Source organism: Carettochelys insculpta, chromosome 29, assembly GCF_033958435.1.
Source record: "Carettochelys insculpta isolate YL-2023 chromosome 29, ASM3395843v1, whole genome shotgun sequence".
Classification (NCBI taxonomy): domain Eukaryota; kingdom Metazoa; phylum Chordata; order Testudines; family Carettochelyidae; genus Carettochelys; species Carettochelys insculpta.
Window position 1 is genome coordinate 16,795,441 of NC_134165.1, and position 26,566 is coordinate 16,822,006.

At 45.6% G+C, this 26,566-nt stretch overlaps 1 protein-coding gene across 2 annotated transcripts in view; it reads left to right on the forward strand.

The window, feature by feature from the left end:
- The window catches only part of RACGAP1 (Rac GTPase activating protein 1), a 53,200-nt gene extending 27,510 nt beyond the window's left edge, over positions 1-25,690 (forward strand). The window contains exons 5-17 of one of the 2 annotated variants that reach the window (XM_074979581.1): positions 710-779; positions 2,184-2,237; positions 4,870-4,947; positions 5,277-5,391; positions 6,003-6,133; positions 10,169-10,333; positions 11,317-11,412; positions 11,622-11,820; positions 12,623-12,728; positions 12,901-13,033; positions 13,221-13,356; positions 14,277-14,385; positions 24,304-25,690. In XM_074979581.1, coding sequence (XP_074835682.1) covers positions 710-779; positions 2,184-2,237; positions 4,870-4,947; positions 5,277-5,391; positions 6,003-6,133; positions 10,169-10,333; positions 11,317-11,412; positions 11,622-11,820; positions 12,623-12,728; positions 12,901-13,033; positions 13,221-13,356; positions 14,277-14,385; positions 24,304-24,379 — 1,468 coding nt within the window. In that variant the 3' untranslated portion in view covers positions 24,380-25,690. The remainder of the gene's footprint in view (positions 1-709; positions 780-2,183; positions 2,238-4,869; positions 4,948-5,276; positions 5,392-6,002; positions 6,134-10,168; positions 10,334-11,316; positions 11,413-11,621; positions 11,821-12,622; positions 12,729-12,900; positions 13,034-13,220; positions 13,357-14,276; positions 14,386-24,303) is intronic. The other variant, XM_074979582.1, reaches the window with a different exon arrangement.
- Positions 25,691-26,566: the final 876 nt, after the last annotated feature.

Genomic DNA, 26,566 nt, shown 5'->3' on the forward strand with positions numbered 1-26,566 from the left:
GAAGAATATGATTCTTAGTACTACTTCTTCATGCCCGACCTTTAGGGGACAACTGATCACCATCCTCTTTATAGCACTCCTTAACGTATTTGACGATTATCGGGTCCCCACTCAGTCTTTTTCTTAAGAATAAACATACCCATTTCTTTTTAAATCATTCCCCTTATGTCACATTTTCTAAACCTTTGATCTTTTTTGTTTCTTCATTCTGCACTCTGTGGACTTAATTGTATTTGGTAGTGAAATAGTCTCAGCTATGTTTTGAATTTAATACCACAAAACTACATATTCAACGTGGGTGGGGAATTTACAGAAGGTCACTCTTTTCTGTGATTGTCTGTTGGGCTGCAGTCAAAAAGATAGTATGTATATTGATCTATGAAGGAACTTTGCAATCAGAAGAAGTGGAAACTTCATATGGAAGGGAGGAGGAAGAGAAAAGGCTTGTGTTTGGTAGTACAAAAAATTACCACATTAAATCTGGGTTATTCCTACTCCATGGATTTGGGTTTCCCCAGTAAATTGCAAATGACAACCCAGCAGCATGTGATTCTACTCAGTTTATAGTTCATTAATGCTACATTCATAGCATCAAGATCTTGCCTTGTTTCAAACTGAAATACATAGCTATTGACTGGTAAGTAAACTTCTACTGGAATTATGAGGTAAGCAAGGAGTGAAACCCACGTGGTGTTTTTTACTTTCTTAGACTTTCAACAATAGATGAATCTGGCTCAAATCTATCAGACATCAGCTTTGACAAGACTGAAGAGTCATTGGTAATGTAACTGCAGTCTTTGAGAATATCTGTCTTCACTTTCCATAGTGTCTCAGCCTCTCCATTCTGTGCAATATCACCCATAAAAACACTATCACCAAGAAAACCTTAAATGGTTTCCTTATGTTGATTCGTCCAACACAGCTATAACATGAGTCCTCTAATTTTGCATCATTGTGGCGATGCATGATACCGCAAAGTTGGGTTTCTAGTCATTCGTTACCATTCTATTTACAGGAACCCAGTATTGTGGTGGCATAACTAGGAATTCATGTCTAGTGTGGCATGGGAAAAAAAAAAAGCCCAAAACTAACTGCGTTTAAGATTGAGCTTGTTGAGTTTATGAAGGCACTGACTAAAGTGGCATGGAGTGCTCTGCAACTGTTAACAGTATAGATTTCCCAGTGGGTGGTGATGGGACTTTAGATAGAAAGGGCTCTGCATTTCTACAGAGAATTCTTTCCCAGGTGCCTGACTAGGTTGGTTTTGCCAACTGATGGCCATATTTGTGGTTGGGAAGGAATTTTAACCCAGCTCAGATTGGCAGAGACCACAAAGGTTTTGTGCCTTCCTCTGCAGTATAGGGTGTGGATTATTTGCAGGTGTAACTTAATCTTAGTAGTTCTAGCATGAAATTTGAAGGGTGTGGTGAACATAAGAAGACTAATGAAGGGTAGAGGCGCCAGTAGAGGTCAGTGAGAATTTTGAACTTTTATCCTTGAATTGTCCTTTTTATCCTTGATTATTAAAATCTTAAGCTACATGTACACTAGAGTTTTTGTCAACAAAACACCCGTTTCGTCAGCAGAACTCACAGAGCTTCTACACTAAAAATGTGTTCTGTCAACAGTAAATTGGCAGAACATGGCAGTTTTGTCTATGGCCTTCTGCCTCTCCCCCACGAGGCAGAATGCCTCTTGACAATCTGTTGACAAAAAATCCTTGTGGATGCTCCAAGGGGCCCTCTGTCAACAGACCGGACTTCTGGATCCCTGGGCAGCCCTGTCTACTGTACTTCTGATTTGACTGTTCTGTCGAGAGTGTCCGACAGCGGATCGCTTTTTCGATCCGCTTTGCTGTCTGGCCACAATCTGACTGAAGTTTTGTTGGACGATATCTTCCGACAGTAACTTCTGTCGATTATAGATGTCACTAGTGCAGATATAGCTTTAATGAGCACGGTGGTGAAGGAACTGTAAGGAAGCTGACTTCCTCAGTTATAACTGTCTAAGTCACAAATGGAGCCTGAGGAAACACTAGATTCAAGAGTGGATGATAAGACCAACTTGTGTTTTGTTCTAAGCAAACTGGTCCACTATTCTTTAAAATGGATTTATTTAAAAGCAGTGATAACGTCTGGAAGGTATCTGCAGTATGCTAACATAACATACTATTTTACCCATAGGATTGGGATTCCTCTTTGGTAAAGGCTGTCAAACTGAAGAAAAGAGAGAAACGGGTATGTTAAATTATTTCCAGTTAAGAAGTGGAAACAATCACGAGTAAGGGGTAGTACTGTGGCTACATGTGGTGGCTCAGCTATCTGAGCCGTTGATTACTGTCCAGCCTCAAATCAGACCACCCAGAAATGCACCCTAACCTGCACTACAGGAAAGAGATGGAAGGTTTCTTATTTGGTGTTGTAGAACTGGATTACCCAGATAAATAAATCTTTAATTCTTTGTATCCAAAAGTACAGGCTTGCTGTATGATTTCAGCTGAAAGCTTTGAAAGTAATTTTCACTTGTCAGTTGGAGATGATGATAGTCAATTCCCACATCTCCTACTATTTTGACTCACAGCATACAAGTGAAAGTTACTTAGAGTGAAGTTTCTTAGTGGATCGATCTATTGCATCTTTTTGGTAACATTTGACAGATTCTCTCCAGAGTGCTTCCTGGAACTGGGGTACCACTGAGCCTCCCTGACCCAGCAGCATTCACTCCCATTTACACTGTACTGATGAATATGCAACAGCTTTTTGCTAATGAATTATGATTCTCACGCACTGGTCTAGATAAAGCAAAAATAGTTAGTTTTTAAGTAATTATAAGAGTGTGGTTTTTTATTTATTTTAATATTAAATTAAGTTTAATATGCTAAACAGCAGCTGGGTTATGCAAGCCAATATAGTAAACTCCTTCATATTCAGCAGCCCCAGGACCGGGCGGTTGCGAAATATTCAAGTATTCTCGATAATAGAGAGGGCATACCTAGCAATGCATAACACTAAAGAAAAACGATATTAGGTATCAAGAAACAAAAATGTAAGCAGAGTACTTTATTTACCAAAAACGGTAGTATTGTATGCTGTAAATTTATACTGTATTTGTATTTACTTTCACTATACTGTATGTATAGAAAATGTAACCAAAATTTAATTATGGTTAAAATACTGGTTATTTGAGAGTTCTGGATGATAAATGCCAGTTAAGACAGAGTTTACTGTCCTTACTCTGCATGGTGATATGAGCAGTCTGTAAATGTTTAAGGGGCAAGCTGCATTTGCTCACAACTTTTGAATCTTGAGATGTTCCATTCACAGGCTAAATATCCCTTTAGACTTGGTATAGCACTTCTCTCCAGTTCAGTGTTTTGTTGCTGAGGTGTTCCCAGGATGCTTCTTAGGTGGGGAGTCGGTGAACATGTCACTTTTCACCTTTTTTGCATTTGTACTTGACAGGAACCCTTTGTTTCAAAGCTTGGTCCCCACACCAGTCAGTGGAAACGCTGATGTTCCGAGATGGAATCCAGAGACATGTAATCACATCATGTCTTTGTAGACTTAGAGCAATCATTACTTGGAGGCTGTCTGTAGGATTCTCAGGCTCTCGTGGGAGATAAATTTCTTCTAAGGCATATTTTTTTTCCCTAATGGCTCATTGCCTGCAATAGGCCCTTGCTTACCTAGATATCTACAACAGGGATATCAAACTCCTGGCCTGTGTCTGGATGGGTCCCTATACAGAGCAATTGCACATTCTGGCCTGGGAATCTCAGTGGGCTGTGGGGGCACCCCAGATCCCACCCCTTTCTGCCACCAGTCCACCTTCAGAGTACTTTATTCTCTTGCTTGCATGGCACCATGTCCCCCAAGGAGATGGCTTCATGGATCACCCAGGGGCAATGTTTAATTTCCTCTTGCTGGGGGAGCTCAGGAGGGTGCATCTGCTCTTGCTGCATGGTGCCAGGCCTCCCTGGTGATCTCTGAAGCCCTCTCCCTGGGGGATGGGGTCAAATGGGGATAGAAGATAGGGCAGTCGTGAGAAGGGGCAGGGTTTGGACGTAATGGACAGCCCCTTCCGCTCGCCTTCCTGCCCTTCCCACAACCTGCCAGGACTCCCAGCCCTATTTGTACAATTCCTCCAGCTGGTGATGGCCCATGGGGTATGAGTTTGAGACACTTGATCTAGAATGAAAGCGTCTTGTCTAGTGGGCTTTTTCCAGTTATATCTGCATTTTGAAATAGATGTAGTTAATATTCACCATTCCGAGTAAAAAATAAGGCACATGTACAAATATGGTAATCATGTTCAGCAGTTCATCACTTTGCAATGACATCTCACGTGATCTGTCCTGAATAATTGTAATTTTCAGTGTCATAATATCACTGTAAAGAATCTGAGGTACTGTGTCACAACATGAAACTAGCAATAGGGGAAGATCAAAGATAGATGTTGTTGTCTGAAAAGTGGACTCAGGATTTCTCCTGCTACCTGGAGTCAGCATGGGGGTGGGTAGGGAGTAGGGCCCATACCATTAGAAGAGATGGCTGTCTTATTGGTGGGAGGATTTGGTATTTGCTCCGCATTCCTCATGTTGAAAAGGGAAAAGTCTTTCCCTGAAAGTATTATTGGTGGCACATGAAGTTGGCTGTCAAACTTCCTGGAAGCTTGTGTACTGAATCATTTCTGCTGGTTCGTTAAGCTGCCTCATTGCTTAAGTCTTCATATTCTTGCTGGAATGGAAGTCATGGTGGACTTAAATATCTGCAAACACTTCAGTGGAACTTACCAAATGCTTCAGGAGATGGAGGGCAATGCCATAGGCTTGATGTCCCCAATCATATTTAATGTATATGTTCTTTTCAGCGTTCTTCCCGACAGTTCATAGAAGGCCCTCCAGGTCCTTTAAAAAAAACCCGATCAATTGGCTCCACAGTGGATCAGGTATGTAGACAGCTGAGTTTGTGTATATCTAAAATTTCTTGTCAGAGATGGCTGTGTTTGGGTGGTCTGCATATGCAGTAGGAAACTAGAACTAGTGAAAGGTTCATAAGACAGCATTTCATGAAGTTGCAGCTAATGCCTGTCACATAATGTTCTGGAAATGATCTTCCTTTTCTGTCCTTCTGGTGTCCGACACAAGATGAAGTCGGCCACCTGATTAAGTTGCATACATTAATGCAATATAAGTGACCTGCTGGGGTCAATAAATACTAAATGGCCCTGGCCACATCATATTGACAGCTCTAATTCTATGACTTTTCTAATTTCAGGGAAACGAGTCTATAGTTGCAAAAACAACACTTATGGTCCCTAATGATGGTGGCCCAATTGAAGCCATCTCCACTATTCACACTGTACCTTATCTCAGAAGCCGGAGGAAGACAGGTAGAGTATATCTTTCTGTGTGCTGTCCCTTATCCAGATTTTAATGCACAGTATAGTCACTTGTCACTAATTTTCATGAATCTTTATTTGCATATCTATACAGGCCCTGATAGAAAAGGGGGTGATTATATTGAAAAGTTACCTTTAAAAAAGGGCAGTCTGAGAGATCTTAATGGCTACTAGTAAAGTTAACATCAAGGGTCAGAACCTGTTTGCTGAATCACCATTCACAGTGACCAACTTCATAACCTCTTTATTTGCTAAGGATAGCTGGTCTAGTAAGTGTTAATATCTTGGAGAGGAGGATGGAAACAAAGTCCCATTTCTCCTGTAATTAGCATTACAACATACTTGGCAGACGACAGTGATAGGAATGCAAAACTGCATAAATAACCATTAATTGCCAGTTGTATCTTGTAACAGTCTCTGTGGGTTGACTACTTTTAGCATAACACAGATGACAGGCACATCTTGCAGTATGTGTTCTCAATCATTCGTGGTAATCTCCTGCTAGTTACAAGACACTTGTCTCATTCATTATATATTCTTTAAACTGAAAACAGAAGGCTGGAAATCTATTCTTCAGATTTCTCTCTCTCATTCTCTCTCAGCCAGTTTACAACCCTGGAATAGTGATTCAAGCATGGGCAGTAGGCAACTGGAATCGAGATCGGACACTGATGGCTCGAACACTCCTCAGAGCAACGGGGGGGTGAGACTGCATGAATTTGTATCAAAGACGGTACGTGTAGAAGGCAGTAGGAACTTGAGCGGCTCTACCTATTTGGTTTCGTGGTATTTGATTATGGTGTCAGTCCTGAAAGTGATTCTCTGGTCCTACTGCTATACATCCCTTTTGAGTGTAGGGTGGTGTAGTGTCTGGTGTCCAATCCAATGTTGGCACCTCTCTCCCCCCAAATCTCCAAGCTCTGGGATCTGACCCTGAGTCCTGGGCTCTGCCTTGGAATATATGCAGGCATATATATGTTAGTTCTTCTTCAAATGCTGTCCCCATGGGTGCTCCACAGTAGGTGTTGGGCTTGCCCAGCACCTCAGCATAGAGATTTTCCAAGCGGCACTCACTGAGGCTGCGCATGTGCAATCCCAGTGCATGCCATTCACACAGTTGGGAATCGTGCATGCAGCCCAGTTCTCTCCTCAGTTCCTTCACTGTCCTCTGCCATGGATGAAGTTCGTTTCTCTCCTTTCTCCTCAGCCCTGTTAGATAGAAAATATAGCCTGTGGTTATTAGTTCTTTGTCTTATACCTTTGGTTAGTCTGTTTACATACAAAAATAAGACACCCTTTTTCTTCACTTGTCAGTTTCAACAGATATTGGACATAGTTTGCTGATGCAACAGTTTATTTTAAAAAAAACAATTGAGATGTCGGCCACACTGGACTTTAGAAAGGGCTCTAAGTGCCACGATCGTATGCTTGCCTCAGGTGGCCATTCAAAATGTATACGTTGCCTCGGGGAGGTTTATATTCTGCAGAAATACTCTCAATGAAGAGCCTTGCTGCGTGAGCTAGAAAAGAGAGAGAGCTATGATTGAAAATGCTCCTTTTTGACAAAGGTCTTGAGCTGATGCCAGACCTGCAGTTTAGGGTGGATAATGTCCCTTCTCTCAGGGAGTCCATGGACTCCTCACTGGGGACTAAGGCAAAGAGCAAGCCTTCTCCGTCATACTCCCTGCCCAGGGTACGCACGGGAAATTAACTGGGCACATGGCATACAGAAGCCCAAGCCCACCTCTGGCTTAAAGCTTAAAAACCACACTTCAAGTAAAGTATCGGAGGGGTAGCCATGTTAGTCTGGATCTGTAACAGCAACAAAGGGTCCTGTGGCACCTTATAGACTAACAAAAGTTTTGAGCATGAGCTTTCGTGAGCACAGACTCACTTCATCAGTGTCTTCAACCCTCTTGGCACAAGCAATGCTGGAAGGGGTTGCGTGACTATTGCTGGCACCAGCAGGTCAAGCTCTGGCTGCCATGTTGAGCATGCAGTTGGCACTGGCTGAAACAGAACCATTGCCAGAGCTGGAAGAACACCCGATGCCATGCTTTCTTCTGGCACCGCAGGAGCACTACCAAACCCCAGCACAGCACTTGTCCCACGTCTCATCAGTGGCCCTGTGAAGAGCTAGTCTCTCTGCTGGTGTACTTGAGAATGAAACATTCTGGTAGGGGTCCAGTTTCACCATGCTCAACCAGCTCACCAAATTACAACAGATGTGTCGCTTCTTGGCTGGGGAGCTCATTGCCAGCAGTATCACATCCGAGGTTGATGGACCAAAAACAAACAGATTACATACCAGTCTTCTCAAGCGATGTGCTGTCATCTTCAATGCTTGCAAGCACTTTCTCCAGCATGTTCAAGACAAGACCATTCGGATATTTATGGACAATACTGCAATGATGTTTTATATCCATTGTCCAGGATGGACCTTTTCACGATCGCTTTGTGCAGAGGCCATAAAATTATGGAGTTGGTGTATTGTGTACACCATTGTTCTCATGGCATGATACTGGCAGGGCATGAGCAATGCACTTGTAGATTCCCTCAGTTACCATTTCTCTCTGGGCCATGAACTGGAGCCTGACTACCAAGTGATCCAACAGCTTTTTCAGATATGCAGTCACCCAGCTGTGGATCTCTGCAACACTGGAGAATTCCAAATGCACCTGGTATTGTTTGAGAGCAGGCAAGTGCCACATGCTTCTGGGTGATGCTTCCCTTTTCTCTTGGAATACTCACCTTCTATATGCCTTCCTAACCATTCCTCTGGTCACCAGAGTCTTCAGAAAAATCCAGACAGATGAAGCATGAATCATCCTCACCACTCCAGCATGGCCCAAGCAGATCTGGTTTCCCTTATTTTCTCATCTAACTCTTCATTGTCTTTACCTGCTTCCCAGCCATCCAGACCTACTCTTTCAGAATGGGGGAGCCAGACTGCATACCCTACACCTGACAGCCTGGTTTCTATGTGGCTCCCAGAAGACTTGCACCATTACTCCCAACAAGTAAGAGATGTGCTCTTACAAAGCAGATCAGAAAGAACATGCAAAACTTACCTTTCTAAGTGGAATCACTTCTCATCCTGGTGCTCTAAAAGGAGTATACAACCCACAAAAGCCTTGCTGCACATGACCCTTGACTACATTCCTTATCTAAAAGTTACTCTTATCAAGGTGGTTTTGGAACAAAAACCAATCAGCAATTACAGCCTTCCATCCAATAGCAGAACGCTTATCAGTATTCATCCAATTGTAAAGAGATTCTGGAAGGGCCTACAAAGTATCATGCCTCCACCCAAGCCTAGCCTCCAGCTTGGGATTTGGAACTTGTCCTTCATACCATAATGGGACCACCATTTGAGTCAATGGCCACATGTTGACTACCTATGTTAACCATGAAAAGCATCTTTCTAGTGGCAATAACATTAGTTCAAACAGTGAGCGAGAGAGCTGCTTTGACTGACTCTCCACCATACTCAATTTTCAACAGAGTGGCCCTACGACCCCATCCTTCCTTTTTACTGAAAGTGTGCTCTCAGTTCCACATCAACAAACCTATAGTCCTTCTTACCTTTTACCTTAAGACTCATGCTTTCCATATGGAAGCTGCACTGTACACACTAGATGTCGGAAGGGCTGTATTTTTCTATATAGACCAGACAAGGTCATTTAGAAAATTGCAAAGACTATTCTTTTCCATTGCTGGAAGATCAAAGGGATTGCCTACCTTATCCCAATGCATATCAAAATTTTGATATCTGCATGCATGGTGCAATGCTATTGTATTCCAAATAAACCCCTTCCAGCAATTCAGAGATTACAGTCTGAGATCAGTAGCGATGTCAACAGAGCTCCCTTTCAGAAGGCTGTTACAGGACATGTTGTGCAACCATGTGGTCCTCTGATCATGTGGTCATGACACACTATGCAGTACAGTCTCATGCAAACAGAGATATGGCAGTAGCTAAAGAAGTACTGTCTTCAGTAATTGCACCAAATCAAATCCACCATCTAAATGGTAGGTATTGCTCTACAATCACCTGCCATGAAGCACGCACGGGGGCAGCACTTGAAGAAAGAAGTTACTCACTTCATGCAATAGCGATGGCTCTTGGAGGACCCATGGGAACACACACACCTCAAAGTCCTGCTCTCCTCCCATCTACTTGGTGCAATATACATAGTTGAGGCATCAATGAAGTAACAGAGGAGAGAGGGCTGTGCATGTGTGATCTCCAGTACTATGAATGGTGCATACTGGGATTGCACATGCGCAGCCCCCCGAGGTGCAGCTTGGAAAAAATCTTGGTGCTGGGCAAGCCCAACACCTGTTCTGAAGCATGCATGGGGTATGTGGGGAACACACCTCAAAGAACCATCCGTACTGCACAAAGTGAGTAACTTTTCTTTCCTGCTGTGCAAGACCTCTTGCACTGCTATGCAGTAGTTTTAACTGCTGACAGTTCAGCCCTTGAGATCCAGCATTCAGACTTCCCGTGCATGTCCTAATGAGCACAACAGAGTCCCAGCCAGTGCGGCCTAAGAAAAAATAAATTCTATAAATGGAATTACTGAGCATTCACAAGGGCATATTTAAATCCAACCCCATTATTCTTTGTACAAATTTAACATGTGTGCTTTGTCATCAGTATAGAGCTGACCCTCATACAACATACCTGTGAAGCTAAACTGTAGCTAACATAAATTTGTTCAGTTTTTACCACTTCCTCACACACTGGCTCTTTTGTTTCCAGGTTATCAAACCAGAATCATGTGTTCCATGTGGAAAGCGGATAAAGTTTGGGAAACTCTCTTTAAAGTGCAGGGACTGCCGTGTGGTGACTCACCCAGAATGTCGGGAGCGATGTCCCCTTCCTTGCATCCCAACATTAACAGGCACTCCTGTCAGAATTGGAGAGGTATGGCTTTTATGTAAGAGTCATGTAGCTGCCAAGAACAAATGGACTTTAATGCCAATTTGGGAGAACTAGACCTTGCTCAAGGAGACCAGGAACCTTGTATGCTGGCTAACTTGTTCAAGCATTATATGGATTTTCTGCTTTATTACAGGTCTAATAAAGAAATACATAACTTAATTTATGGGGTTTTTTTTTTTTTTTTTTTTTTTTTTTTTAAAGTCAAGAGTAGTAGGAATGTGGGCATTTTGGGGGAAGGAGGCATGTATGTCGTAGAGGCATTTTGTTCTGACTTTTATTTTACAGTCATACCTGTTTCCAGCTCTGTGTGCATCATTGTTTTCAGTGTAGCCTCATCTGTCAACTGCATTTATTAGCAAGATCATTTTGCTTAAATTGGAGCCTTAAGATGCTTTCAAGTTGGCAAATCCATGGCACAACTAAGCTTGTCTTAGGAGTATTCTGGTTGTCTTGGGCTGGATCCCTCTTTTTTGACCACTCAGGATAATACTTCTTCCACCTGCTATAAAGAGCTGAATGCAGACTAGATGTTTCTAGAGGACACTTAACCCTGATATGAAGGAGCCCATTATCTGCTTTATGACACATTGATATTACTTGCCTTCCTTTCCCTTCATATCTGCTCTATGGATCCATTCTGCATAGGAGTCTTTGACTAGGCCTTCGTGTATGATAACGTGCTACATCTGTGGAGTTAAGTTAAACTCAGTTTTTGGCTCTCCTCTTTTTGTAACAAATGTGTTGTAGAGTGGAATTCTGGGTAGATACTGCCTATCGCTCTGCCAGAGCACATCCTTTTCGTCCCCTCAGTGCCCATGGCACCTACCTGGTTAGGTCTGGGGAGTGAGAATCTATTGATTACTCCTAAGTCTAGATCTGATGGGATTTCCTGAACAAAAAACACTTCCAGTATCCTGAAGCTTATAAATTTCAGTATAGCAAAATCAGTCTCTTCCTCCTTTTAGGGGACGCTGGTGGACTTTGTGCCCATGACTCCGCCAATGATTCCTTCCATAATAGTTCATTGTGTGAATGAGATTGAGCAGCGAGGGTTACATGAGGTAAGAATCACGTGAAAAGCACTGGCGGGGTGCTAGTGTGTGTGTGTGAGGTTAGAGCACTTATTTATGATGCTGTAGATGTATTTGGTGCTGCTACAGTCCCTACTCAGATCTTACAGTTTACAATGGAGGCAGGAGACTGCTTTTACTAGATTTCTCAAGTTGTTTGGGTGGGTGTAGTCCTGACTATAGGCATTGCTCTCTAACAGACAGGCTTATACCGAATTTCTGGATGTGACCGCACAGTGAAAGAGCTAAAGGAGAAGTTCCTTCGAGGGAAAACTGTACCCCTGCTCAGCAAAGTGGATGATATCCATGCCATCTGTGGCCTGCTTAAAGACTTCCTACGCAGCCTAAAGGAACCTATACTCACATTCCGGCTGAACAAAACTTTTATGGAGGCAGCAGGTGAGGCGAGCCAAATGCCATTGGCGTTTGTGGTGCCTGAAGGAATTTTTTTTTTTTTTTTTTTTTTTTTTTTTTTTTTTGATCCATCTGAACTGGCAGTCTTCAGACATGAATGTATTGGAATTACTGTGTATACTGTAAAGAGATCTTCCCTCCAACAACTGGTCGGTCTCTGCAACAGTGTCTGGTATTAGCTTTGTTATAGTGAAATACCTTATCCAGGCCTTTGAAGAACTTTCTCTGATCAGTAATCTGCCTTGCAGCTGTAGTTCTCATTCAGTGGGTTTTAGCCTGTGGGCTGCTAACATTAGGTGGAAACTTTTTTTTTTTTTTTTTTTTTTTTTTAAGATTAATTGTTAAATAATCCCAATTTTTTATCATGGAATTAATAAATAGTTCTGGTAGTTAGTTAATTTAAAAAAAATCTGTACAAGTGTTATAACAGCTTCAAGGTTGCACTAAACTGTTGCATCTTTCCTGAACAAGATACTAACACAGATCGCAATACTTGGTATTATTCATCAGAAGGTTTCAAAACATTTTACACCCATTGAGCCTCATAACACAACTTCTGGGACACTAGTATTAGCCCCATGTAGATGGGGAAACTGAAAGCACAGGTGTTTAAATGACTTCCAGGTTAGATGGTGGCAGTGCTAGAATTAGAACTCCAGGAGTGTGGGACTTGGAATCTTAATACCCTCCAGTACTGTGGTGGAGCATACTGCTGTTTGAGGAAAGTGCTTCCATAGGCCTCTCTAATCCCCGCCCCCCCCCTTTTTTTTTTTTAATTTATATAAAGAAATTTTGGATGAAGACAACAGTTTGGCTGCCATGTACCAGGCCATTGGTGAACTCCCTCAGGCTAACAGAGACACCCTTGCTTTCCTCATGATTCACCTTCAAAGGTAGGGTCACAAAGGAGGGTTATAATACTGTAATATGCAGTGGAGTCTTTTATCCTGGACCATTTTCAGATTCGGATGTAATTGACAGATATGACATCAGCTCACATTCAGTCCTTTCTGGCTTTGAACAAAACTTATTAGTGTCCCTCTTCTTTTTATCTTTCTTATCTAGAGTGGCTCAGAGCCCAGACACTAAAATGGATATCACCAACCTGTCCAAAGTGTTTGGCCCCACAATAGTGGCCCATGCTGTGCCTGATCCTGACCCCATGACACTACTGCAGGACACTAAGCGACAGCCCAAGGTAGGTGGTTAGCAATGATACCTGGAAGTGAATGTGGATGTAAGGCACATGAAGTGTCCTGTTAAAAGCTGTATTAGACTGGTACCTGGGGCGGCGGCTGTTCTCTCTCCTATCTAATACTACTCTTAGGCTGAGTTGTGGCTTTCTAGTATAATGGGGAATTGTGTGCTAAAGTGTGTTTCTGTAGGTGGTAGAGCGGCTGCTTTCATTGCCCGTGGAATACTGGAGCCAGTTTATGGTGGTGGAGCAAGAAAACATTGACCCGGCACATATAATAGAAAATTCCAATGCCTATTCCACTCCCCGAACACCAGATGTTAAAGGTAGCCCTAGACTGTTGCTCTGTCAGATCTTAGTTTTGCCAAACATCCACTCGAAGTAAAATAGTAACCTCAATTCAAAGCCTTTCGTTAAGTTGTGTTGGAACAGATCTGCAAAAACTAATTCCCGCTCCTCCTCTCCCACCCTGCAGATACCATACAGTTTTTAACACTGATTGTCATTGCTTTTTATCTCTGATCTGGCATTTCAGGTGGTGTAGCCGTGTTGGTTCTAGGGTAATAAAACTCTCTTTTATTGGACCAATGGTGAATGAAGCAAGCTCTCAAGTTACACAGTGTAGCTTCAAACCTTGTTTCTTGTCCAATGCTCTCACCCATCTTATCTCTCTAATGGCATTTCAAAACAGGCATTTTCTGGTTTATTTTGCCAACCTCTCAGCCTACATGTATTACTTTTTCACACTGATGCCCTAACATTTTGCTTTTAGTACCCAGCCTAGGTCTAACTGTAACCATTCACCTTGATAGCATTTCTGCCTCTAGCACTGCAAGTTGGAACTTCAAGCTACAAAGAAGTTAAATATCTATCAGTGGATTTGTCAATTAGTGCAATGTTTAAACAGGATATTTTATGGGGAGTAGGGAGGGAAGTAGCTTATGCCAGGAAATAGTTTCTTTCATGAGACTTCGATAAACCTTGTGGAAAAGTAATACATTTTTTACAAATTGTACCAAGCAGTGACTAATGTTTCACTTAGCTTTGCTTTTGTGCCTTTTTAGACATATTGGCCCAGTTCTGCTGTCTCGCTTGTGTAAATCTGGAGTACCACTGAGTTCAGCAGAGTTACTTGATTTGCCATATGACAACAGGGCAAAATAATCCTATGACCTTAGTTTTAAGAAGGAATAGGGTGAGTTACCATGCACCTGTTCTAATATAACTCTTGTTTCTCTATTGGAAGTGAGCATGCTGGGTCCACTCACTACACCAGAACAGCAACTCTCAAAGACTCCATCATCTAGCTCCCTGTCCCAGAAGGTCCGTTCTACACTCATCAAGACTACTCCAAAGTAAGTGGCACTGCATACTTTGGGACTGTGAAATCAAATTTTAAGGCCATGTCTGTGGTACAGGGCATACAGTTTCACAGCTGTACTTCTGCAGCTGTACTACTGTAAGATCAATAGTGTAGCTGTGCAACGTGCTGCTGGGTGAGAGCGCTCCCATCAGCATAATAAACCTACTTTGAGCAGTGGTAGCTGTGTCAGCAGGACAATCGGTCCACACCAGTAATCTGTCAGTGCAACTTACACTGTTCAGGGTGATGGTTTTTTCCTGATCTTTGAGCATCATAACTTATACTGACAAAAGTGGTAGTATAGACCTAGCCTTAGTCTGACCTACTGTCTCAGTCCAAATAATATTATTCACTATATTTTGAGTGTTTAAATATCCCATTAAACTAAAGATTCCAGTAGGGCTTAGTGGATGGTGTGAGTATGAAAAATGACTCTGGCCTCTGAGTGGTAATACCGACCTTGTGGTTATGAAGAATTCATTAACTATTGTAAGGTGCTAAGTGTTTATCATAGAATCGTAGAACACTAGGACTGGAAGGGACCTCGAGAGGCCATCGAGTCCAGCCCGCCCCCAGTCCCAATGGCAGGACCAAGTACTATCTAAACCATCCCTGATAGATGTCTGTCTAACCTGTTCTTAAATATCTCCAGCAATGGAGATTCCACAACCTCCCTTGGCAATTTATTCCACTGTTTGACCACCCTGACAGTTAGGAACTTTTTTCCTAATGTCCAACCTAAACCTCCCTTGCTGCAGTTTAAGCCCGTTGCCTCTTGCTCTATCCTCAGAGGCCAAGAAGAACAAGTTTTCTCCTTCCTCCTTATGACTCCCTTTTAGATGCCTGAAAACTGCTATTGTGTCTTCCCTCAATCTTCTCTTTTCCAGACTAAACAAGCCCAATTCTTTCAGCCTTTCTTCATAGGTCTCTAGACCTTTAATCATTCTTGTCACTCTTTTTTTCTGGACCCTCTCTTATTTCTCCACATCTTTTTTGAACTGTGGTGCCCAGAACTGGACACAATACTCCAGCTGAGGCCTAACCAGCACAGAACAGAGCGAAAGAATAACTTCTCATGTCTTGTTCACAACACACCTGTTAATGCATCCCAGAATCATGTTTGCTTTTTTTGCAACAGCATCACACTGTTGACTCATTTAGCTTGTGGTCCGCTATAATCCCTAGATCCCTTTCTGCTGTAGTCGTTCCTAGACAGTCTCTCCCCATTCTGTATGTGTGAAACTGATTGTTCCTTCCCAAATGGAGCACTTTGCATTTGTCCTTATTAAACTTCATCCTGTTTACCTCAGACCATTTCTCCAATTTATCCAGATAATTTTGAATTCTTCTTCGAGTGTCCCCGTGGGTGCTCCACATTAGGTGTCGGGCTCGCCCGGCGCCGCAGATCGGATCTTCCAAGCAGTTTCTGCCGGACCGCGCATGCGCCGGCGCGCGCCGCCCCCCCGCGCGCCCCCGGCCATGCGCGCGATCCGGTCCCCGCCAGTTCCTCTTAACCGCCGTCGGCTGCAGACGGAATCCAACTAGGCTAAGGCCAAGTAGTGTATTCAACGACCTTATCTGTTTTTTCTTAAAGTTTTTTCAGGCACTTAGGCTACTATAAGCTAGCCGGTTGTTATTTTGTAAAAAAAAAAAAGAAAAAACAACAACGAACAAGCTAGGAGAGGGACAGCTCAGCCAGTCCCAGTAACAAGCGCCGGAGGCCAGGAGCTAGGGCTATCAGCCCTCCTGCTAAGGCAGGCCATCGGACGGGGAAAACGGCACAAAGAAGGTGCTAAGTACCCACTTAAAAACTCAAAGACTCATCAACAATGTCCTCTTCAGGCTTTAAAAAAATGCTGCTTCTTGATAAGGCCCTCCAGCCAGAAGCGCCGGAGCGGCCGCAGCAGGAGGGACCCTCCGGGGCCCTTAAAAGGAAAGCTGCCTCCCTCACTCCATCAGCGCGGAAACGGAGGAAAGTATCTCCAGCCCGATCCCTGCCGGCAGCAACAGCGAGCGGGACGGGAGGAGCAAGCAGCCCCCAGCCGCAGCAACAGCTGATCGGCGGCGGCACGGAGAGCCACGTGGAAACGGCTCAGCCTCCGATACTCAGCCAGCCACCCCGCACCGCAGGCAGGGCGGCGGCTAAGCAAACGCCGGTACCGGCTGCACCGCAGGCAGCGACACCGACCCCCGGGGAACCGGCGGTGCAGACGGCGCAGGCACGTAGCCTGCCGGCACCGGAGGACACCGCACATGCGGCATCGCCCTCAAGCGTGCCGAGCTCGGTGCGGACGGGGCCGGAATCCCCTGTATGCTCCCCAGCCCGATCCCTGCCGGCAGCAACGGCGAGCGGGACGGGAGGAGCGAGCAGCCCCCAGCCGCAGCAACAGCTGATCGGCGGCGGCACGGAGAGCCACGTGGAAGCGGCTCAGCCTCCGATAATCAGCCAGCCACCCTGCACCGCAGGCAGGGCGGCGGCTAAACAAGCGCCGGTACCGGCGGCACCGCGGGCAGCGGCACTGACCCCCGGGGAACCGGCGGTGCAGAGCGCGCAGGCACGTAGCCTGCCGGCACTGGAGGACACCGCACATGCGGCACCGCCCTTGAGCGTGCCGAGCTCGGTGCGGACGCCGGAATGCCCTGTATGCTCCCCAGCCCGATCCCTGCCGGCAGCAACAGCGAGCGGGACGGGAGGAGCGAGCAGCCCCCAGCCGCAGCAACAGCTGATCAGCGGCGGCACGGAGAGCCACGTGCAAGCGGCTCACCCTTCGATAATCAGCCAGCCGCCCTGCACCGCAGGCAGGGCGGCGGCTAAACAAGCGCCGGTACCACCGACCCCCGGAAAACCGGCGGTGCAGAGCGCGCAGGCACGCAGCCTGCCGGCACCGAAGGACACCGCACGTGCGGCACCGACTTCGAGTGTGCCGAGCTCGGTGCAGACGGGGCCGGGATCCCCTGTATGTCGGGGCGGAGTTACCTCCTCAAGGGAGGGGGAAGACTGCACACAAGAGGAGGCATTGCAGCCCCTCTCCGCACAGGGCTGTGGAGTTGCTTTCTCACAGCCCTCCGCTATGTTGCAGACTCCAACTAGAAGGCAGGGGTCCCCCCCCCCTTGGCCTACCCGGAGCCCCCTTCTCCATTTCTGCAACCAGCCTCACCCTGGCTGGGACCACCTCCACCCTTCCTGGGATTTGAACCGCTGGACTATTAGGCAAAGTCGCTCTCTCCGGGGTCTCGACGGTCTCCCTCCCCCAGACGCAAAGGGTATGCACCAAGGGAGTGGTCTAGGTCACCTTCCCAAGACCAGTGCTTATACTGCCATGGTTGCCCCTACCACGCAGGGCATAGACACCATCGGCAATCTACTAGGGAAAGATCCCTACGAACGATCTCGTACCCCCGAGGGCAATTGCGACCGGGGACAGAGACTTAAGCATCTCAGGGGGGACTGGTTATGGAACCCCGAGATTTTCCTCGCACACCTCTAGTGAGAGGGTGTACCATCATCAGCAGGAACCGGAAGGGTCCAGAGAGACGTACCCCAGCAGTTCCTCGCTTTCCTCCCCGGATGAGGCTACGGCCCCGGGGGGCGTCCATCCTCCGGACGATCTCAAACAGTTCCAAGAGCTGTTTTACGAGGGTGGCCTTCACGCAAGGCTTCCAGACAGCAAAGGTGCAAGAGCAACACCATAAGCTCCTAAAAAATCTGAGACCTCCGGCCTCCTCCAAAATAGCAATACTGCTGATGACGCAATCTTGGAGTCTGCCACTATGATATGGCAGACTCCTGCGACTATTCCGCCTGTCCACAAAAGAGCGGGGAAAAAAAAAAAAAAAAAAAACAACTTTGTGCCCACGAAGGGCATGGAGTTCCTGTTCAGCCACCCACAACCAAATTCTTTGGTGGTGGAGTCGTCGCAACGTGGGGGAATAGACAAACATGCCAAAAAGCTAGAGCTGTTGGGCAGAAAGGTCTACTCCTCCTCCACGCTACTGTTGCCAATGGCAAATTACGCAGCGCATCTAGCGAACCATAATTTCGACAACCACATTAGGTTGACCTCCCTCATGGACTCGCTTCCAGAGGGCACGAAACCAGTGCTCAAGGCCATCATCCGACCATTTTATAACCAGTGGCAAAGGATCACCACAGACAAATGGGTGCTGGAGATCATAGCCACGGGGTACGCCATCCCCTCCCAGTTGCTCCCACCACCATGACCTCCACCCGGGGCCCCACCTCCAGGAGACCTCCCATGTAGTGAGGCTCAAGCAGGAGGTAGACCATCTCATGCTCGTAGGGGCAGTGGAAAGAGTGCCGGAGCAACTGCAAGGGAGAGGGTTCTACTCGAGGTACTTCCTCACGGGGAGGCCATCTTAGATTTTCGAGGCCTCACCGGTACCTGCGCAAGCAACGTTTTCGGATGATCACAAACGCCTCCATCCTTACGGCACTAGACGATGGAGATTGGTTCGCAGCCCTCGACTTACAAGGTCCTACCGTTTGGGCTCTCCTCAGCCCCCAGAGTCTTCACCAAGACCTTGGCAGTGGTGTCAGCCTACCTGCACAGACGGGGTATTTATATTCCAGTATCTGAATGACTGCCTACTCAAAGGGACCTCGGAGGAGGAGGTACTACGCATAATATGTGTCACAGCAGGCACGTTCTCTTCGCTCGGCCTGCTTATCAATCTGACAAAATCAAAGACAGACCCCACACAGGACATAGAGTTCGTAGGGGCACGCATAAATTCTATTACAGCGAGGGCGTATCTACCAGAGACTCGCTTTCGGGCCATCAGCTCCCTCGCGCAAGGCTTCACCTTCAGCCCTATGGTGCCGGTTCTGACGTGCTTACAGCCGCTGGGCCACATGGCAGCAGCGACGTTTCGTAGAACAGAACGCCAGGTTACACATGCGCAGCATGCAGCATTGGCTGGCGAGCGTATACAAACCAGCAGCACACACTGTTCACAGGATGGCGTCGCCCACAACGGAGGTGCGCAAATCCCTGCAATGGTGGGTAAACCCCGAGAACCTGCTAACAAGGGTACCCTTCCACCAACCACACGTATTGGTTTTTCTTACTACAGATGCCCCCCTCATAGGGTGGGGAGCACACATGGGCGGAGAGGTGACGCAAGGGCTGTGGTCCTCTATGGAGCAGTCACTGCACACAAATATACTGGAGCTCAAAGCAGTGTTCAACGCCTGCAGACACTTTCGAGACCAACTGAAAGGCAAGGTAGTCGGGATCTGTACAGACGATACCTCCACCATGTTTTATATAAATCGGCAAGGAGGAGCTCGGTCCCGTGCCTTATGTGTAGAAGCAGTCCGGTTGTGGAACTGCTGCATCGCCAACAATGTAACCTTGAAAGCCTCGTACTTACCAGGCGCTCGCAATGTGAAGGCAGACCAGCTGAGCAGGCGTTTCGCACTCACGCACGAGTGGCAGATCCGTCCCGATCTGCTGCAACCGATTTTTCCACGCATGGGGTTTTTCCCCAGATAGACCCTGTTTGCTACTCAGCACAACAAGAAGTGCCCACGATTCTGCTCCAGGGCAGGACTGGGACGGGGGTCCCTGAGGGATGCCTTCGCGATCTCATGGAGGGGCCCCCTGCTTTACGCTTTCCCTCCCACAGTGCTCATCCACAAAGTGTTGCAGAAAGCCAGGAGGGAAGGAGCCTGAATGATCCCAATAGTCCCAACGTGGGATCTACAGCAATGGTTCCCCCTATTCCTGCGCATGTCGGACCGGCCACCGATGTCCCCTCCGGTGGCGCGGGATCTGCTCACGCAAGCCCGGGGGTCCATAGTGCATCCACACCCCCAAAGCCTGCGACTACAAACGTGGTTAATCCATGGCTCAGCTCCCTAGAGAGCACATGTACGGAGGAAGTGCAGCAAGTCCTAGAAAGTAGCAGGAGGACTTCCACCAGGAAGACCTTCAAGCAGAAATGGACTCGCTTTACGGCATGGTGTTCTACCAAACAGCTAGCCCCCTTTCGGTGCCTATGGCTGTGATATTAGAGTATTTACTGGACCTCAAGAGAGGAGGACTCTCGCTATCCTGGTTTCAGGTCCACCTGGCCGCCATTTTGGCATTCAGACACGAAGAGGAAGGGCACACGGTGTTCGCCCATCCCATGGTTACCAGGTTCTTCAAAGGGCTGGTAAGCCTATACCCCCCTCAGAAACCGCTTCCACCTCTGTGGAACTTGGACCTGGTGCTTAATGCGAAAAGGGGACCACCGTTTGAGCCTTTGGCCACGGTTTCCCTCCGCCTCCTTATGATGAAGACGACCTTTCTTCTCGCAATCACGTCAGCTCGCAGGGTGAGCGAGCTTGAGGCAGTTATGGCAACGCCGCCCTGCGCTGTTTTTCCAAGGAGGCGGTAACCATACGGCTGCATCCAGCCTTTGTTCCTAAAGTTTCTTTCTGAGTTTCATACTAACGAACCTATTGTTTACCCTTGTTTATCCAAAGCCTCAACTCTAACAAAGAGGCGCGCCTACACCTCCTGGACGTGAGCAGGCACTAGCTTTCTATATGGACAGGACCAAGTCCTTCCGGAGAACGGATAGGCTCCTAGTCTCTATCGCTCCCAAATCAAAAGGAGAATGTCTCTCTTCGCAGAGAATCTCTAAGCACATCGTATCTTGCATAAAAATGTGCTACAAACTCAAAAAGACTCCTTTACTGGCCACGCCCAGGGCTCATTCCACTAGGGCGGTGGCAGCATCAACAGCCTTTTTTTTTTTTTTTTCAAGGGCGTTGCACTAAAAGACATTTGCAGAGTGGCGACCTGGTCATCCTGTGACACCTTCGCCAAACATTACGCCCTTCACAGGGTATTCCAAGAGGATACCCGTCTCTCGGCAGCGGTCCTCTCGGGGACAAGCTGCACATAATCCGATTACCCACCTCCTATCTTGGGTTACTGCTGGGTAGTCACCTAATGTGGAGCACCCACGGGGACACTCGAAGAAGAAGGAAAGGTTACTCACCGTAGTAACGGTGGTTCTTCGAGATGTGTCCCCGTGGGTGCTCCACTACCCGCCCATCCTCCCCGCTCCGGATCTCTGTTTAGTGTTTTGCAGGAGCATCCGAGGCGGTTGGTCAAGGAACTGGCGGGGACCGGATCGCGCGCATGGCCGGGGGCGCGCGGGGGGGCGGCGCGCGCTGGCGCATGCGCGGTCCAGCAGAAACTGCTTGGAAGATCCGATCTGCGGCGCCGGGCGAGCCCGACACCTAATGTGGAGCACCCACGGGGACACATCTCGAAGAACCACCGTTACTACGGTGAGTAACCTTTCCTTATGACCCTATGCTCCAAAGCAGTTACAACCCTTCCCAACTTGGTATAATCTGCAAACTAAATAAGCATACTTTCTATGCCAATATCTAAATCGTTGATGAAGGCATTGAACAGAATCGGTCCTAACAGACCGTTTTGGAACCCCACTTGTTATACTTTTCCAGCAGGATTGAGAACCATTAAGAACTACTCTCTGGGTACAGTTATCCAGCCAGTTTTGCATCCACCTTTATAGTATCCTCATCTAAATTGTATTTGCCTAGTTTTTTGGTAAGAATATCATGCGAGACCATATCAAATGCTTTACTAAAGCCTAGGTATACCACATCTACCGCTTCTCCCCTGTCCACAAGGCTCGTTATCCTATCAAAGAAAACTATCAGATTAGTTTGACAAGATTTATTCTTTACAAACCCATGCTGGCTGTTTCCTATTACCTTACCACCTTCCAAGTGCTTGCAGATGATTTCTTTAATTACCTGCTCCATTATCTTTCCTGGCACTGAAGTTAAGCTGACTGGCCTGTAGTTTCCTGGGTTATTCTTATTCCCCTTTTTATAGATGGGCACTATATTTGCCCTTTTCCAGTCTTCTGGAATCTCTCCTGTCTCCCATGATTTTCCAAAGATGATAGATAAAGGCTCAGATACCTCTGCTATCAGCTCCTTGAGTATTCTGGGGTGCATTTCGTCAGACCCTGGTGATTTGCAGACATCTAATTTTCCTAAGTGATCTTTTTTTATTTCAACTTCTAACCCTATCTGTTTCCCACTAGCATTCACTATGTTGGGCATTCCTTCATCAGACTTCTCAGTGAAGACTGAAACAAAGAAGTCATTAAGCATCTCTGCCATTTCCAAATTCCCTGTTACTGTTTCTCCCTCCTCACTGAGCAAAGGCCCTACCCTGTCCCTGGTCTTCCTCTTGTTTCTAATATATTTATAAAAAGCCGCCTTGTTTCTCTTTATGCCTATAGCTAGTTTGAGCTCATTTTGTGCCTTAGCCTTTCTAATCTTTCTCCTGCATTCTTGTGTTTGCCTATATTCGTCCTTTGTAATTTTTCCTTGTTTCCATTTTTTATACAATTCCTTTTTTATTTTGAGATCATGCAAGATCTCCTGGTTAAGTCAGGGCAGCCTTTTTTCCATATTTTCTAGCTTTCCTACACAGCGGGATAGCTTGTTTTTGGGCGCTTAATAATGTCCCTTTGAAAAACTGCCAACTCTCCTCAGCTGTTCTTCCCCTCAGTGTTGCTTCCCATGGGACCTTACCTACCAGCTCTCTGAGTTTACCAAAATCTACCCTCCTGAAATCCATTATCTCTATTTTGCTGTTTTCTGTTCTACCCTTCCTTAGGACTGTGAACTCTGATTTCATGAGCACTTTCACCCAAGCTGCCTTCCACCTTCAAGTTCTCTACCAATTCCTCCCTATTTGTTAAAATCAAATCTAAAACAGCTTCCCCCCGGTAGCTTTTTCAACCTTTTGGAATAAAAAATTGTCTCCAATACAATCCAAGAACTTACTGGATAGCCTGTGCCCTGCTGTATTAGTTTCCCAACATATATCTGGATAGTTGAAGTCCCCCATCACCACCAAATCTGGGGCCCTGCTTGACTTTTTGTTAGTTTTTTTAAAAAAAACCTCTTCCACCTGGCTAGGCAGCCTGTAGTAGACGCCTAACAGGACATCACCCTTGTTTTTTACCCCTCTTAGTCTAACCCAGAGACTCAACATGTCCATCTCCTACGTCCATCTCCACCTCAGTCCAAGTGTGTACATTTTTAATATATAAGGCAACACTTCCCCCCTTTCTTTCCTGTCTATCCTTCCTAAGCAGGCTGTACCCTTCCATACCAACATTCCAATCATGTGTATTATCCCACCAAGTTTCTGTGATGCCAACGATGTCATAGTTATAGTTATTTATTTATTAGCACGTCCAGTTCTTCCTGCTTTATTACTCATACTTCTTGCATTTGTATATAGGCATCTAAGATATTGATTTGATCTTGCCTCCCTGTTTTGCCCTGACCCTCTTTTTACTCTTACGTTGTTGCCCATGCTGCCTCCCACTTCTGACCCATCACCCAGGTTTCCATGTTCTCTACTTACCTGTGGGCTTTGCTCCCCTGCCCCCGTTGAACCTGGTTTAAAGCCCTCCTCACTAGGTTAGCCAGTCTGTGTCCAAACACGGCCTTTCTCCTCCTCGAAAGGTGAACACCAACTGCTGTTTATGTAGGGTTTTTTTAATATGAGGCTGATCTTACAGGGATGGAGAGGGCTACTACTCAATAGAAGCATTAGAATGTATGACTGGCACTTAATTAAAAAGGATGTCTGTCTAATTCAGATTTCAGGAACCACCAAAAGCTAGCCCCATCACAAGTAATATGTGGCCTGGTGATCAGGGAAGGGGGAGACCACAAACAAAACCTTTTTTTTTTTTTTTAAATAAAAAGGCAGAGACTGGTGAAAAAAGATGGCATTAGAAGTACTAATTCACCAGTCCATTAGAAGGAGATGCACAAGTGGGATGAGTGGGAATTCTTGCTTTAGAACAGAGCTTTACCATTTCTGTTTAGATTTGGGACCAAAAGCAAGTCTGCAACCAATCTTGGACGCCAGGGAAATTTCTTTGCCTCTCCTCTGCTGCATTAAAATGGACCCTGGATTTTCAGCCCTTTCATAAGATTTCCAGCTCACAAATGCATGACTACAATAAAGGATTAACTGTTCTTCTCTTCTCTCAGCTGCCTCGTATACTAGGTTATAATCTTATTACTTTGTGTTTAGCTTAAGTCAGACTTTCATTCAAGAGTTTCATTTTGCAATGTATTTTATTAAATATTTAGTGCCATATTACATGTAGTATTAGAGAGGAAAGTAGCTGCCAAGATCTAGTCAGTATGTTAAGGCAAACTGCCACAAAAATACTTTAATTGGAAAATAGATCTTTTGGTGGGAAGGTGGCCTCCATCTTAAGAGCATCTTATTGGAGTTCCATTTAAAGATTGTACAAAAACTGTCAGGCAGCATTTTGCATCAGCAGTAATCCTACCTGGTTCCAAGAGAACAACCATAATCCTCTGGGGAAGGAGTGCTGATTCCATGCATAGGGAACTAGTGAATGCTGAGACGACAGTGTTCTTTTTGCAAGTCTATTTTTAGAGAAGCCAGTGGCTTTCAAAAGTGAAAATTCTTAAAACTCGGTCATGTGAAAAATTACAAAACCCAATGTTTTATGTGCCTAAGCCTTCCAGAAGTCCCGAAGCTCTTATTTGTTCACTTACTGTAAAATGTCTCAGCTTGTAAAGATGGTACTAAAATTTATATCTTGACTATAGGCCAGTGATTTTGGCCTCTGCTTCTGTAAAAAGCTGTTTTGGTTTGTTCTTAATGAATTGCCACTTGGTCTGTGATTTACATTGCTGAACTATATAAACACCTGTCTGTAGCAAGAAGAGTTTAATAGGTAAAATAGTCTGTAGAGACTGGCACAAAAAAGAATATTTGATAAGTACTGGGGGTGCTTTCAAAAATTGTGTTACCCAGTTTGTTGATGGCGTGGAGGTGTTTGTTAATGACAGTTTTCCAAATGCCAGGATGAGAGAGGTGGGTGCTAATTTACCATGCCCAGTGCTGTACCAGAAGATTTGTTAAGCATGTACCAATACTTATAAAAATGGCTTCTCTATAAAGTTCTTGTAACCTGTACTGACTCTGCCTGTAAGATTCATGTGCAGTTGGTATATTTTAAAAAATATAAACACATTTTTCTAATGAGGCCCAGGTTGTTGCTTTGTATTTTGGCTTATGCATTTCCCTCATTTTGTGTGTTTCAACGTAGCCTATTTCAAACCAAAGATCATGCTAGACCTGGGAATTCTCTCCTTTATTCATGCTGCTGCCCCCCGACCCCAGGGAGGAAAACAAACAAACCTCCCTTGACTCCTTTGAAATACTTCATGTGCCAGAACAGTCCATGAAACATCTTGCATCACTGTTGAATGTGGCCCTGTATATCAATGACTATAATATGAAGGTGGGTAAAGAAAGTAGACTTTGAATCAGCAGAAGCTAGAAATAGATGGGTAATACAACTTGGAGAATGAAGAAAGTTTATAGATTTGAAGGTGAGCAGAGACACCCCTATAATCTTGTAAGTGGCAGGAGATCATCTCACCCTCTGTTGCTTATTACAGGTTTGTTTTATAATTGTCAGGTGAAGGTTCTGACCATCCTGACTGATCTATTTCCACGTGAGCATTAATTGTTCTTAACCAGTCAGTGGTGTAAGTAAAATCTAAACATTTCAGTACTGGAGATAAGGGAAGGAAAGAGAACTACTTGTATGCCCTCTGAGAGCTTTATAAAGTCTGATAGAATGCACAGTAGCACAAGGAGTTCTGCTTATTCAGATGCTCTCATGCTAGAAAGGCAGATGCTATCCTGAACTAAAAGAAAGGAGGGGAGACTGCTTATCCATAACAGGATATCCACTTTATATTGAAATGTAAGAAAACCAGTTCAATAGCACAGCTTGAATAAGGAATCTTCACTTTTTCATCTGCTTGAAATAGTATAGGAGGACAATGGCTGTTTAAAGTAGGAAGGTTCTATGCCATCCTAAGGGCACATATGCAAGCAAGGGAAAGCAACACTGTTTGGCGAGGCTAAGGTTCCCTACTTCAACCTGCCTGCTCTTGCAATAGGTTACCCCTCCCCCTCGCTGTAATGTTGGCCACGCTAGTGGCAGCACAGCTCAGAGATGCTTCATCTGCAACTCTCTTCTCATGGCAACTTGTGTGTCCCACCATTTCCTGACAACTAGAAGTTTCCATTTCC